The 13,968-nt window shown below is 54.3% G+C and overlaps 1 protein-coding gene across 3 annotated transcripts in view; it reads right to left on the bottom strand.

Moving 5' to 3' along the window:
* Window positions 1-13,968, bottom strand: part of LOC147107219 (deformed epidermal autoregulatory factor 1 homolog) — a 128,873-nt gene that overhangs the window by 32,742 nt on the left and 82,163 nt on the right. For all 3 annotated transcript variants that reach the window (XM_086008426.1, XM_086008425.1, XM_086008427.1), the window contains one exon: window positions 13,356-13,484. In XM_086008426.1, the coding sequence (XP_085864552.1) occupies window positions 13,356-13,484 (129 nt within the window). The remainder of the gene's footprint in view (window positions 1-13,355; window positions 13,485-13,968) is intronic.

A 13,968-nucleotide genomic window follows, 5' to 3' on the forward strand; every position in this document is an offset into this window, starting at 1 on the left:
GGGGGGAGGGAGTGCGAGGTGGGGGGGAGGGAGAGCGAGGTGGGGGGGAGGGAGAGCGAGGTGGGGGGGAGGGAGAGCGAGGTGGGGGGGGAGGGAGAGCGAGGTGGGGGGGAGGGAGAGCGAGGTGGGGGGGAGGGAGAGCGAGGTGGGGGGAGGGAGAGCGAGGTGGGGGGGAGGGAGAGCGAGGTGGGGGGGAGGGAGAGCGAGGTGGGGGGGAGGGAGAGCGAGGTGGGGGGGAGGGAGAGCGAGGTGGGGGGGAGGGAGAGCGAGGTGGGGGGAGGGAGAGCGAGGTGGGGGGGAGGGAGAGCGAGGTGGGGGGGGAGGGAGAGCGAGGTGGGGGGGAGGGAGAGCGAGGTGGGGGGGAGGGAGAGCGAGGTGGGGGGGAGGGAGAGCGAGGTGGGGGGGAGGGAGAGCGAGGTGGGGGGGAGGGAGAGCGAGGTGGAGGGGGAGGGAGAGCGAGGTGGGGGGGAGGGAGAGCGAGGTGGGGGGGAGGAGAGCGAGGTGGGGGGAGGGAGAGCGAGGAGGGGGGAGGGAGAGCGAGGAGGGGGGAGGGAGAGCGAGGAGGGGGGGAGGGAGAGGCGAGGAGGGGGGAGGGAGAGCGAGGAGGGGGGAGGGAGAGCGAGGTGGAGGGGGAGGGAGAGCGAGGTGGAGGGGGAGGGAGAGCGAGGTGGGGGGAGGGAGAGCGAGGTGGGGGGGAGGGAGAGCGAGGTGGGGGGAGGGGAGAGCGAGGTGGGGGGGAGGGAGAGCGAGGTGGGGGGGAGGGAGAGCGAGGTGGGGGGGAGGGAGAGCGAGGTGGGGGGGAGGGAGAGCGAGGTGGGGGGGAGGGAGAGCGAGGTGGGGGGGAGGGAGAGCGAGGTGGGGGGAGGGAGAGCGAGGTGGGGGGGGAGGGAGAGCGAGGTGGGGGGAGGGGAGAGCGAGGTGGGGGGAGGGAGAGCGAGGTGGGGGGAGGGAGAGCGAGGTGGGGGGAGGGAGAGCGAGGTGGGGGGGAGGGAGAGCGAGGTGGGGGGGAGGGAGAGCGAGGTGGGGGGGGAGGGAGAGCGAGGTGGGGGGGAGGGAGAGCGAGGTGGGGGGGAGGGAGAGCGAGGTGGGGGGGGAGGGAGAGCGAGGTGGGGGGAGGGAGAGCGAGGTGGGGGGAGGGAGAGCGAGGTGGGGGGAGGGAGAGCGAGGTGGGGGGAGGGAGAGCGAGGTGGGGGGAGGGAGAGCGAGGTGGGGGGAGGGAGAGCGAGGTGGGGGGAGGGAGAGCGAGGTGGGGGGGAGGGAGAGCGAGGTGGGGGGGAGGGAGAGCGAGGTGGGGGGAGGGAGAGCGAGGTGGGGGGGAGGGAGAGCGAGGTGGGGGGGAGGGAGAGCGAGGTGGGGGGGAGGGAGAGCGAGGTGGGGGGGAGGGAGAGCGAGGTGGGGGGGAGGGAGAGCGAGGTGGGGGGGAGGGAGAGCGAGGTGGGGGGGAGGGAGAGCGAGGTGGGGGGAGGGAGAGCGAGGTGGGGGGAGGGAGAGCGAGGTGGGGGGAGGGAGAGCGAGGTGGGGGGGAGGGAGAGCGAGGTGGGGGGAGGGAGAGCGAGGTGGGGGGGGAGGGGAGAGCGAGGTGGGGGGGAGGGAGAGCGAGGTGGGGGGGAGGGAGAGCGAGGTGGGGGGGAGGGAGAGCGAGGTGGGGGGGAGGGAGAGCGAGGTGGGGGGAGGGAGAGCGAGGTGGGGGGAGGGAGAGCGAGGTGGGGGGGAGGGAGAGCGAGGTGGGGGGGAGGGAGAGCGAGGTGGGGGGGAGGGAGAGCGAGGTGGGGGGGAGGGAGAGCGAGGTGGGGGGGAGGGAGAGCGAGGTGGGGGGGAGGGAGAGCGAGGTGGGGGGGAGGGAGAGCGAGGTGGGGGGGAGGGAGAGCGAGGTGGGGGGGAGGGAGAGCGAGGTGGGGGGGAGGGAGAGCGAGGTGGGGGGGAGGGAGAGCGAGGTGGGGGGGGAGGGAGAGCGAGGTGGGGGGGAGGGAGAGCGAGGTGGGGGGAGGGAGAGCGAGGGTGGGGGGGGAGGGAGAGCGAGGTGGGGGGGAGGGAGAGCGAGGTGGGGGGAGGGAGAGCGAGGTGGGGGGGAGGGAGAGCGAGGTGGGGGGGAGGGAGAGCGAGGTGGGGGGGAGGGAGAGCGAGGAGGGGGGAGGGAGAGCGAGGAGGGGGGAGGGAGAGCGAGGAGGGGGGAGGGAGAGGCGAGGGGGGAGGGAGAGCGAGGGGGGGAGGGAGAGCGAGGGGGGGAGGGAGAGCGAGGAGGGGGGAGGGAGAGCGAGGAGGGGGGAGGGAGAGGGAGGGGGGAGGGAGAGCGAGGGGGGGAGGGAGAGGAGAGCGAGGTGGGGGGGAGAGAGCGAGGTGGGGGGAGAGAGCGAGGTGGGGGGAGAGAGCGAGGAGGGGGGAGGGGAGAGCGAGGAGGGGGGAGGGAGAGCGAGGAGGGGGAGGGAGAGCGAGGAGGGGGAGGAGAGAGCGAGGAGGGGGGAGGGAGAGCGAGGGGGGAGGGAGAGCGAGGAGGGGGGAGAGAGCGAGGAGGGGGGAGGGAGAGCGAGGAGGGGGGAGGGAGAGCGAGGAGGGGGGAGGGAGAGCGAGGAGGGGGGAGGGAGAGCGAGGAGGGGGGAGGGAGAGCGAGGAGGGGGAGGGAGAGCGAGGAGGGGGAGGGAGAGCGAGGAGGGGGAGGGAGAGCGAGGAGGGGGGAGGGAGAGCGAGGAGGGGGGAGAGAGAGCGAGGAGGGGGAGGGAGAGCGAGGAGGGGGGAGGGAGAGCGAGGAGGGGGGAGGAGAGAGCGAGGAGGGGGTAGGGAGAGCGAGGAGGGGTAGGGAGAGCGAGGAGGGGGGGAGGGAGAGCGAGGAGGGGGGAGGGAGAGCGAGGAGGGGGGAGGGAGAGCGAGGAGGGGGGGAGGGAGAGCGAGGAGGGGAGGAGGGAGAGCGAGGAGGGGGGAAGGGAGAGCGAGGAGGGGGAAGGGGAGAGCGAGGAAGGGGAAGGGAGAGCGAGGAGGGGGGAGGGAGGAGCGAGAAGGGGGAGGGAGAGTGAGAAGGGGCGGAGGGAGAGCGAGGAGGGGGGGAGGGAGAGTGAGGAGGGGGGAAGGGAGAGCGAGGAAGGGGGAGGGAGAGTGAGAAGGGGGGAGGGAGAGCGAGGAGGGGGGAGGGAGAGCGAGGAGGGGGGGAGGGAGAGTGAGGAGGGGGGAGGGAGAGCGAGGGCTAATTAAAGAAATTAAGGATAGTATTAGATTAAAAGAAGAATCTTATAATGTTGCAAAGAATAGTAGCCAGCCTGAGGATTGGGAGTTTTAGAAACCAGCAAAGGATGACCAAAAAATTGATAAAATGGGAGAAAATAGAATGAGAGAAAATTAGCAAGAAATATAAAAACAGATTGTAAGAGCTTCTATAAGTATGTAAAAAGTAAGAGAGTAGCAAAAAGTAAGCGTTGGTCCCTTAGAGGCTGAGACAGGAGAAATTATATTGGAGAACAAGGAAATGGCAGAGGCTTTAAACAAATATTCTGCATCTGTCTTCACAGTAGAAGACACAAGATGCATACCAAAAATAGTGGGGAACAAAGGGGCTAATGAGAGCGAGGAACGAAGTAAATATCAGTAAAATATCAATAGAGAAAAAGTACTTGAGAAACTAATGGGACTGAAAGCCGACGGCCGACATCCTAGGGTTCTAACAGAGGTGGCTGCAGAGATATTGGAGGCATTGTTTGTGATCTTCCAAAATTCTCTAGATTCAGGAATGGTCCCAGCGGATTGGAAGGTAGGAAATGTAACACCGCTATTCAAGAAAGGAGGGAGAGAGAAAACAGGGAACTCCAGGCCAGTTAGCGTCTGACATCAGTCGTCGGGAAAATGCTGGAATCCATTGTTAAGGAAATGGTGTCAGGGCACTGAGAAAATCATAACATGATTCGGCAGAGTCAACATGGTTTTATGAATAAATTGTGTTTGACAAATTTATTAGAGTTTTTTGAGGATGTAACTAGCAAAGGTAGATAAAGGGGAGCCAGTGGATGTAGTATACAGGTAGAGTATCCTTTATCCGAAAACCTCGGGACCAGCCGTGTTTCGGTTTTCGGAGAATCTCGGATTTCGGAAGGTGGGTCGGCAGGGGTCCGCGGGGGGGTCGGCGGGACCTCCCGCCGCCCCCCCCGCCGGCCCCGACCCCCGCCGACCCCCCCCGCGGACCCCCGCCGGCCCCGACCCCCCCGCCGGCCCCGACCCCCCCGCGGACCCCGACCCCCCGCCGGCCCCGACCCCCCCCGCGGACCCCCGCCGGCCCCGACCCCCCCGCGGACCCCAACCCCCGCCGACCCCCCCCGCGGACCCCCGCCGGCCCCGACCCCCGCCGACTTACGGTCGGGGTCGGCGGGGGTCCGCGGGGGGGTCGTGCGCACGACTTACGCTGACGCTCAGCATAAGTCTGCGGGGGTCGGGGCCGGCGGGGGTCCGCGGGGGGTCGTGCGCACGACTTACGCTGGACTTACGCTGACCGAAAAAACCTTCGGTTTTTAGAGGGTTTCGGTTTTCGGAAGTCCGGATAAAGGGTAGTCTACCTGTATTTGGATTTCCAAAAGGCATTTGATAAGGTGCCACATAAAAGGTTGTTAAGCAAGATAAGGGCTCATGGGATTAGGGGTAATATATTAGCGTGGATAAAGGATTGGTTAACAGACAGAAACCAGAGAGTAGGGAACGAACGGGTCATTTTCAGGTTGGCGGGCTGTAACTGAGGGTGCCGCGAGGATCGCTGCTCGAGCCTCAGCTATTTACAATCTATATTAATGACTCAGATGAAGGGACCGAGTGCAATGTATCCAAGTTTGCCGACGATACAAAGCTAGGTGGAAATGTAAGATGTGAGGAGGACAGAAACATAGAAACAGAGAAGATAGGAGCAGGAGTAGGCCATTCGGCCCCTCGAGCCTGCTCCGCCATTCAATGAGATCATGGCTGATCATCCAAATTCAGTACCCTGTCCCTGCCTTCTCCCCATATCCCTTGATCCCTTTAGCCTTAAGAAATATATCCAACTCCTTCTTGAATATATTTAATGTATTGGCCTCTACTGCCTTCTGTGGTAGAGAATTCCACAGGTTCGCCACTCTCTGGGTGAAGAAATTCCTCCTCATTTCTGTCCTAAATGGCTTACCCCTTATCCTTAGACTGTGACCCCTGGTTCTGGACTCCCCGACCATCAGGAACATCCTTCCTGCATCTAGTCTGTCCAGTCCTGTCAGAATTTTATAAGTTTCAATGAGCTCCCCTCTCATTCTTCTAAACTCCAGCGAGTACAAGCCCAATCGACCCAATCTCTCCTCATACGTCATTCCTGCCATCCCAGGTATCAGTCTGGTGAATCTTCGCTGAACTCCTTCCATGGCAAGAACATCCTTCCTCAGATAAGGTGGCCAAAACTGCACACAATACTCAAGGTGAGAAACTATTAAATGTTGGTGTTCAGAGAGATTTAGGTATCCTAGTACAAGAAACACAGAGTTAGCATGCAGGTGCATACAATCAATTAGGAAGGTAAATGGCATGTCGGCCTTTATTGCTAGAGGCTTGGAGTACAAGAGTAAGGAAGTCTTGCTACAATTGTACAGGGCCTTGGTGAGACAACACCTGGAGTACTGGGCACAGTTTTGGTCTCCTTATTTTATACTTGCCTTAGAGGCGGTGCAACGAAGGGTCACCAGATTGATTCCTGGGATGAGAGGGTTGTCCTATGAAGAGAGATTGAGCCGATACTCTCTGGAGTTTAGAAGAATGAGAGGTGATCTCATTGAAACATATAAGGTTCTGAGGGGGATTGTCAGGATAAATGTTGAAAGATCGTTTCCCCTGGCTGGAGAGTCTAGAACTAGGGGGCACAGTCTCAGGATAAGGGGTCGGCCATTTAAGACCGAGATGAAAAAGAATTTCTTCACTCAGAGGGTTATGAATCTTTGGAATTCTCTAACCCAGAGGGCTGTAGATGCTCAGTCATTGTTATTCAAGGCTGAGATCGATAGATTTTTGGACTCGTGGGGAATCAAGGGATATGGAGATCGGGCGGGAAAATGGAGTTGAGGTCGAAGATCAGCCATGATCTTACTGAATGGTTCAAGGGGTCGTATGGCCTGCTCCTGCTGAAGAGGGAGCGAGAGGGGAGAAAGAGAGTGAGAGGGAGGGAGCGGTAGAGGCCGGTGGGGGGGGGGGGTGGAAGAGATTGAGGGATCTATGGCCGAGCATCCCTCCCTAGCCCTGGGAAATCAAGGCCAGCTGTTGCATCCCCTGCAGTTGCCCAGTCTGAAATCGGCTAACTGGGCACAGGTCGGAGATTGAAGCTGGGATCTTCCTGCTGTGTGTAGCTCAGGACCACACTGCACTTAGCCAGTGGACTCGGCAGATACTGAAGTGCATCACTGAATCCAGGGGGGAAATGAACAGCATACGGTGAAGCTATCTGGAGCCCATGATCTGTTATTTGCTCTATAAAATCTGGATGCACATATGGCACCTTTCATCCATGATAATTACAAAGCATTTACAATTACTAACTTTCAAGTGAAAATGAGCAGAGGATAAGAGAGCAATTAACACAGCGAATGGTGCCAAGAAATGATTTAGACAATCTCACTCTTTTCCTTGAGGGGCTGAACTCTGCCGTTTGCAAAAAGCTGCGGCTTATTATTAGAACAGTGATCATAGAATCAGAGAAATTTACAGCACAGAAGGCGGCCATTCGGCCCATCTTGTCTGTGCCGGCCGACAAAGAGCTCTCCAGCCTAATCCCACTTTCCAGCTCTTGGTCCGTAGCCCTGTAGGTTCCGGCACTTCAAGTGCACATCCAAGTACTTTTTAAATGTGATGAGGGTTTCTGCCTCGACCGCCCTTTCAGGCAGTGAGTTCCAGACCCCCACCACCCTCTGGGTGAGAAAAGTTCTCCTCAACTCCCCTCTAATCCTTCTACCAATTACTTTAAATCTATGCCCCCTGGTTATTGACCCCTCTGCTAAGGGAAATAGGTCCTTGCTATCCACTCCATCTAGGCCCCTCATAATTTTATACACCTCAATAAGGTCTCCCCTCAGCCTCCTCTGTTCCAAAGAAAACAACCCCAGCCTATCCAATCTTTCCTCATAGCTAAAATTCCGCAGCCCTGGCAACATCCTCGTAAATCTCCTCTGCACCCTCTCTCGTGCAATCACATCCTTCCTGTAATGTGGTGACCAGAACTGCACGCAGTACTCTAGCTGTGGCCTAACTAGTGTTTTATACAGTTCAAGTATAACCTCCCTGCTCTTATATTCTGTGCCTCGGCTAATAAAGGAAACAATCCCGTATGCCTTCTTAACCACCTTATCTACCTGTCCTGCTACCTTCAGGGATCTGTGGACATGCACTCCAAGGTCCCTCTGATCCTCTGCACTTCAGTGTCCTACCATTTATAGTGTATTCCCTTGCCTTGTTAGCCTTCCCCAAATGCATTACCCCACACTTCTCCAGATTGAATTCCATTTGTCACTGTTCTGCCCACCTGACCAGTCCATTGATGTCTTCCTGCAGTCTGCAGCTTTCGTCTTCATTATCAACCACACGGCCAATTTTTGTATCATCTGCAAACTTCTTAATCGTACTTCCTACATTCAAGTCCAAATCATTGATAAATACCACAAAAAGCAGAGGACCCAGTACTGAGCCCTGCGGAACCCCACTGGAAACAGCCTTCCAGTCACAAAACACCCGTCGACCATTACCCTTTGTTTCCTGCCTGTAAGGTAATTTTGAATCCAACTTGCCACTTTGCCTTGGAGCCCATTGGCTTTTACTTTCGTGACCAGTCTGCCATGCGGGACCTTATCAAAAGCCTTGCTAAAATCCATATAGACTACATCAAACACACTACCCTCATCAACCCTCCTTGTTACCTCCTCAAAAAATTCAATCAAGTGAGTCAAACACAACCTTCCCTTAACAAATCCATGCTGACTATCCTTGATTAATCCGTGTCTTTCTAAATGAAGATTTATCCTGTCCCTCAGAATTTTTTCCAATAATTTTCCCACCACCAAGGTTAGGCTGACTGGCCTGTAATTACTCAGTCTAATCCTTTCTCCCTTTTTAAACAACCGTTCCATGTTAGGAGTCCTCCAGTCCTCTGGCACCACACCTGTAGCCAGAGAGGATTGGAAAATGATGGTCAGAGCCTCTGCTATTTCCTCTCTTACTTCTCTTAACAGCCTGGGATACATTTCATCCAGGCCTGGGGATTTATCCACTTTCAAAGATGCTAAACCCCTTAATACTTCCTCTTTCACTATGTTTATTTCATCTAATATTTCACACTCCTCCTCCCAGATTGCAATGTCCGCATCGTCCCTCTCTTTTGTGAAAACAGATGCAAAGTATTCATTAAGAACCATACCCATGTCCTCTGCTTCCACACAGAGGTTACCTTTATGGTCCCTAATAGGCCCTACTCTTACTTTCGTTATCCACTTGCTCTTAATGTATTTATAAAACATCTTTGAGTTTTTCTTGATTTTACTTGCCAATATTTTTTCATGCCCTCTCTTTGCTTTCCTAATTTCCTTTTTAATTTCACCCCTGCACTTTCTATACTCCTCTCGGCTTTCTGCAGTATTGAGCCCTCGGTATCTGTCACAAGCTTCCCTTTTTTTCTTTATCCTACCCTGTATGCCCCTTGACATCCAGGGAGCGCTAGGTTTGTTAGTCCCACCCTTTTTCTTCAAGGGAACACACTTGCTCTGAAATAACAACAGAAGACGCTGGAAAAACTCAGCAGGCCAGGCAACATCCGTGGAGAGAGAAACAGAGTTAACGTTTCAGGTTGAAGACCCTTCGTCAGAACTGGAAAAAGCAGGAAATGAAATAGATTTTAAAGCATGTTCGGGGCAGGGAAAAGGGAGAGGGGATGAAAGAACTAAAGGGAAGGTGAAATCCCCGACTATCACTGCCCGATTTTTGCACGTCTCTGAAATTTGCCTCCATATTTGCTCTTCCATCTCCCTCTGACTGTTCGGGGGTCTATAGTACACTCCCAGCAGTGTGATCGCCCCTTTTTTGTTTTTCAGTTCAACCCGTATGGCCTGATTGGATGATCCTTCTAAGATATCCTCCCTCCTCACAGCTGTAATTGTTTCTTTAACCAATATTGCGACCCCCCCTCCTTTTTTATCCCCCTCTCTATCTCATCTGAAAACCTTATAACCAGGAGCTGCCCTTCCTTCCCTTCTTTCAGCCATGTCTCAGTAATAGCTATAATATCATACTCCCACGTGTCTATCTGTGCCCTCAGCTCATTCCCTAGACTCCTTGTGTTGAAGTATATACCATTTAGCACCGCCAAACTCCCTTGTTGTCTGTTTTCTAGCCTTTGTTTCCTCTGCCTTCCAAACTCTCTTACTAATTTACTACCTTCCATTTCCAGCTTTGCTTCTCTCCCTTCTGAATCCACTCTCAGGTTCCCATCCCCCTGCCAAGCTAGTTTAAACCCTCCCCAACAACACTAGCAAACCCCACCGCGAGGATATTGGTCCCGGTCCTGTTGAGGTGCAACCCATCCAACTTGCTCAGGTCCCACCTCCCAAAGAAACGGTCCCAATGCCTCAGGAATCTAAAGCCCACCCTCCTGTACCATCTCTCCAGCCACGCATTCATCTGCTCTATCCTCCTATTTCTGTACTCACTAGCACGTGGCACCAGGAATAATCTAGAAATTACTACCTTTGAGGTCCTGCTTTTTAATCTTTCCTAGCTCCCTAAAATCAGCCTGCAGGACCTCATCCCTCTTTCTACCTATGTCATTGGTACCGATATGGGCCACGACCTCTGGCTGTTCACTCCCCACCCCTCAGAATGTCCTGCAGCTGCTCAGTGACATCCTTGGCCCTGGCACCAGGGAGGCAACATCCTGGAGTCACGTCTGCGGCCGCAGAAACGCCTGTCTGCTCCCCTAACTATCGAATCCCCTATGACTATTGCTCTTCCACTCTTCTTCCTCCCCTCCCGTATAGCTGAGCCACCCATGGTGCCATGGGCTTGGCTCCGGCTGCACTCCCCAGAAGAACAATCGCCCCCACCAGTATAGAGAACTGAAAACCGGTTAGCGAGCGAGATGCACTCAGGAGATTCCTGCACTACCTGCCCGGTCCTCCTCTTCTGTTTGGCGGTCACCCATTCTCTCTCTGCCTGCACACTCTTAAGCTGCGGGGTGACCACCTCCTGAAACGTGCTATCCACGAAGTTCTCAGCCTCGCGGATGCACTGCAGTGACTCCAGCCGCCGCTCAAGCTCCATAACCCGGTGCTCGAGCTGCTGTAGCTGGTGACACTTCCCGCACATGTGGTCGTCCAGACCACGGGAGGTGTTCAGAACTTCCCACATGGCACAGGATGTGCATTCCACAGGGCTGAGCTGCCCTGCCATGCCTTTACTTTGTAGACTATTAACTAGAAACACTTACCAGCTACTCACCAATCAGCTCCTTCCCTGGTTGTGACATCACTATAGCTGTTTTGCAGTAGCTGCTTTTGTTGCTTTTAAATATCGCCGCCGCTGATACCACTTTAAATTAGGACCACGCTGCCCGGTCTCCCGCTGTTTAAATATCGCCGCCGCTGATACCGCTTTAAATTAGGACCACGCTGCCCGGTCTCCCGCTGTTTAAATATCGCCGCCGCTGATACCGCTTTAAATTAGGACCGCGCTGCCCGGTCTCCCGCTGTTTAAATACCGCTGCTGATACCGCTTTAAATTAGGACCGCGCTGCCCGGTCTCCCGCTGTTTAAATACCGCCGCTGCTGATACCGGTGATGAACTGGAACTGCAGACATTCTCTCTTGTTTCAATCCTAACTAGCGAGGAGGATGCAAGGTCAAAAGTCTGACAAAGGACTTTCGCTTCTCTCTGGACAACCTTCAGCCTGCTTTACAACTTGTCTGGGTCAGCAATCTCGCAGCAGCTTCAGACACAGCTCAGGAACAGCACAGCTGCTGGCGCTCGGCGCTCTCTGGCCTGGGTGGCTACGTGCTACTCTCCCCAGCCTAGTAGAGGCTGACGGAGCTCACTGAAGCACAGTTAGTCATTAGACCAGAGCAGGCAAAACTCCTACACAGAGGGACGTGAATTCACTAGCCGAGGCAGCGATTGAAGCAAAGACCATGTCAACAGTGAAGAATCAGTTGGATAGGCGGGGAATAAAGGAATTAGGGAATGGGGTGGTTAGATATCCGGGGAATAAAGGGATTAAGGAATGGGGCGAGCACATGGGATTAGCACTCTTGCCCAGGTGGAGAATTATCACCAACACGGATTGGTTGGGCCGAATGGCCTCTCTCCGTGCTATAATGTCTATGTAACCAGAATCAACTTTAAAAAAAAATCCTAAATTGACACAATTGTAAAATGAATTCTGCATTTCAACATTCGAATACTCACAACGATGTGCCCCTCCCACACAGCCCTCTGAATACAGCACAGAACAGAAGACTTAAGGTAGGTAATATGATAAATGAGGACCATGAGATCTCACATGCTCTTTGCATTATTTTCTGCTCATAGTTTGGTTTATAAACTTGGCTGCTGAGAAGATCACAAGTCTCTTACTTTCTCGCACATTACTGCTAACAGGAGAAGGGAGCTGGAACTTGTTTAAATATTCACCGGCTCGAGTAAAGCCACTGTACTGGATAATCCCCATGGAGTGATGGTTTGGTGTGGCTCTGCTATAAGTGCCATGGCTACGACAGCAGGTCAGAGGCTGGGGATTCTGCGGCGAGTGTCTCACCTCCCGACTCCCCAAAGCCTTTCTACCTTCTACAAGGCACAAGTCAGGAGTGTGATGGAATACTCTCCACTTGCCTGGATGAGTGCAGCTCCAACAACACTCAAGAAGCTCGACACCATTCAGGACAAAGCAGTCAGTATCTCATTGACTAGCCTAAACATCCACTCCCTCCACCATAGTCACCAATCGTAGGGTCACTGACCAACAATGAACCTGCTGCTGTCTCTCTAGCTTTCCCTCTCCTTTGCAACATCACTTTTTTACAACTCTGTGATTCTTAATATTGAATGTTTATTTCATAAATACATAAACTATAGGTTCACACATTTCAAATGTCAGAAATTCAGTGGATTCACACTTGTGGGAAACGACAAGTGGGAAGCTGTCAGCACACAGATGGTAACTGTGGGATTTGCGCAGTCCCAGGGATCAGATAATCTATTTAAACTGGAGGTAATTACAGAATGCCACACCACCCGCCTTCCACACAGTGCCTGAGCACGTCACAAGCAGCTAGTTAACCAGAGAGCTTGGAATTAGCCAGCCTGTCAGCTGAACAAGAGCTTTTGCGAGTTCTGAATTGCTTCCATTGCCTCCCTACTTGTCCTGTAATGGAAAGGAAGACCGCTGGCATAAGGGGGCCGCTTCCAGCATCACTCAAGGTAGTTATGGGTGAGGAGGGTTATTCAGTCCATCTGAGCTCACTGTTGCATCCAATCAGCGTTCCTGCCGATCCCTAGCCAGTCACTGCTGCTGGAAAGTGCTTGTGTGTGGACACCAGGCGACACCTTGGTTGTGATGCCTTCCAAGGTCAAATGGCCTGCTGACTCTCTCTGCCTGGATTCGCACATGAAGGCAACGTCTGGAGGTGGCGTCAGGTGGAGCCCGAGCCCAGCGTGAGTCACAGCCTTCAGGGCATGACGAGGGGAATGAGGAGTGAACAGGGTAAACCAGCCCACAGACATTCGCTTTCACACCAACAGTTCAAGGCAGAGCTCAGCTCCAGATAAACCGTCAGGAAAGATTGGAGAAGCTTGCTGGTTTAGAGAGGAGGCGGCTAAGGGCAATCACACTGAGGTAGATAATGTTTCACTGAGGTAAACTGAACCTAGAATAGGACTTGAAGCTCTGTCAGGTGAGTGCAATACAAGGACCCGTGTGTAAATTAATGAAAAGGAAATTTGCACAAGATCGTTGGCAAAAGCTGTATTCACTCAAAGGCTAATAATAATGTGCGCAGTGAGATAGCGGAACTGAAGATGTTAGGGACACAGTAGCCTAGTGACCATAATACTGCACAGGCAATCCAGAGATCATCAATGTAAACCCCATTATGGCACCAGAATGAGCAGAAATCCAGGGACTGGCAATAAATACTGGACGACCGATGTCACCATGCCCCAGAGAACAGGTTATTGCTGTACCCCGGGCTGGGAACGTTGGGCACTGGCCTGGGCGAACTGGAAACCGCACTGGACGAGTTGGGCGCTGGGGCTAGCGAGTTAAAGTACCAGGAGGTCAAGCCTTCTCTCATCTTCTTCAATCACATCTGTGCTGACAGTGTGGAGCGAGTGGTGCTATTTACCTGTGGTACTGGTGAAGACATCTCCCTGCGCTGCACTATCTGAAATAATGGCGGTGGTATCTGCTGTGGAGGTTCGATCGAAGGCCAGTGTCCCGGAGGGAGTGATCTGCCCCGCCGGTGTCATTGTAACTGGAAATAAATCATTAAATAAATATTTAAAACACAGAACTTTCATCAATCTGCATAAACTGTTAGAATTCAATCTCTTAACACTCCCAGTTGCTGAGGGGGTTTAACAGTAATTCACGATGCAAACCCGGTCGTTTCAAAGGTTGGTATGAAAACATATCAATAATTTCCTCCTCTCCTCTCCCGATGATGATGTGCTTCCACATCCACCGACACCACTCAATATTTCTCCCACAAACCTATCCTCAGGCAAGGCCCCAACACACAGAGTTCCAACTGCCTATGTCACCAGGCTGCGATCTATATTGGCCCGTGCTGAGTTAGTCAGTCTCAGTTGGTATGAAAATGGGGCTTGTGATAAATTGGGCTCAGCAATCTTGAGGCTAGAAGGGGAGAGATCCTGTTTCCGATCTGTATCCAGCAACAAATACAACTTGTATTTATATAGCGCCTTTAATGTAGTAAAACATCCCAAGGCGCTTCA

Source organism: Somniosus microcephalus, chromosome 15 (genome assembly GCF_052327205.1).
Source record: "Somniosus microcephalus isolate GS21.2 chromosome 15, FLI_Smic_1.0, whole genome shotgun sequence".
Taxonomy (NCBI): domain Eukaryota; kingdom Metazoa; phylum Chordata; class Chondrichthyes; order Squaliformes; family Somniosidae; genus Somniosus; species Somniosus microcephalus.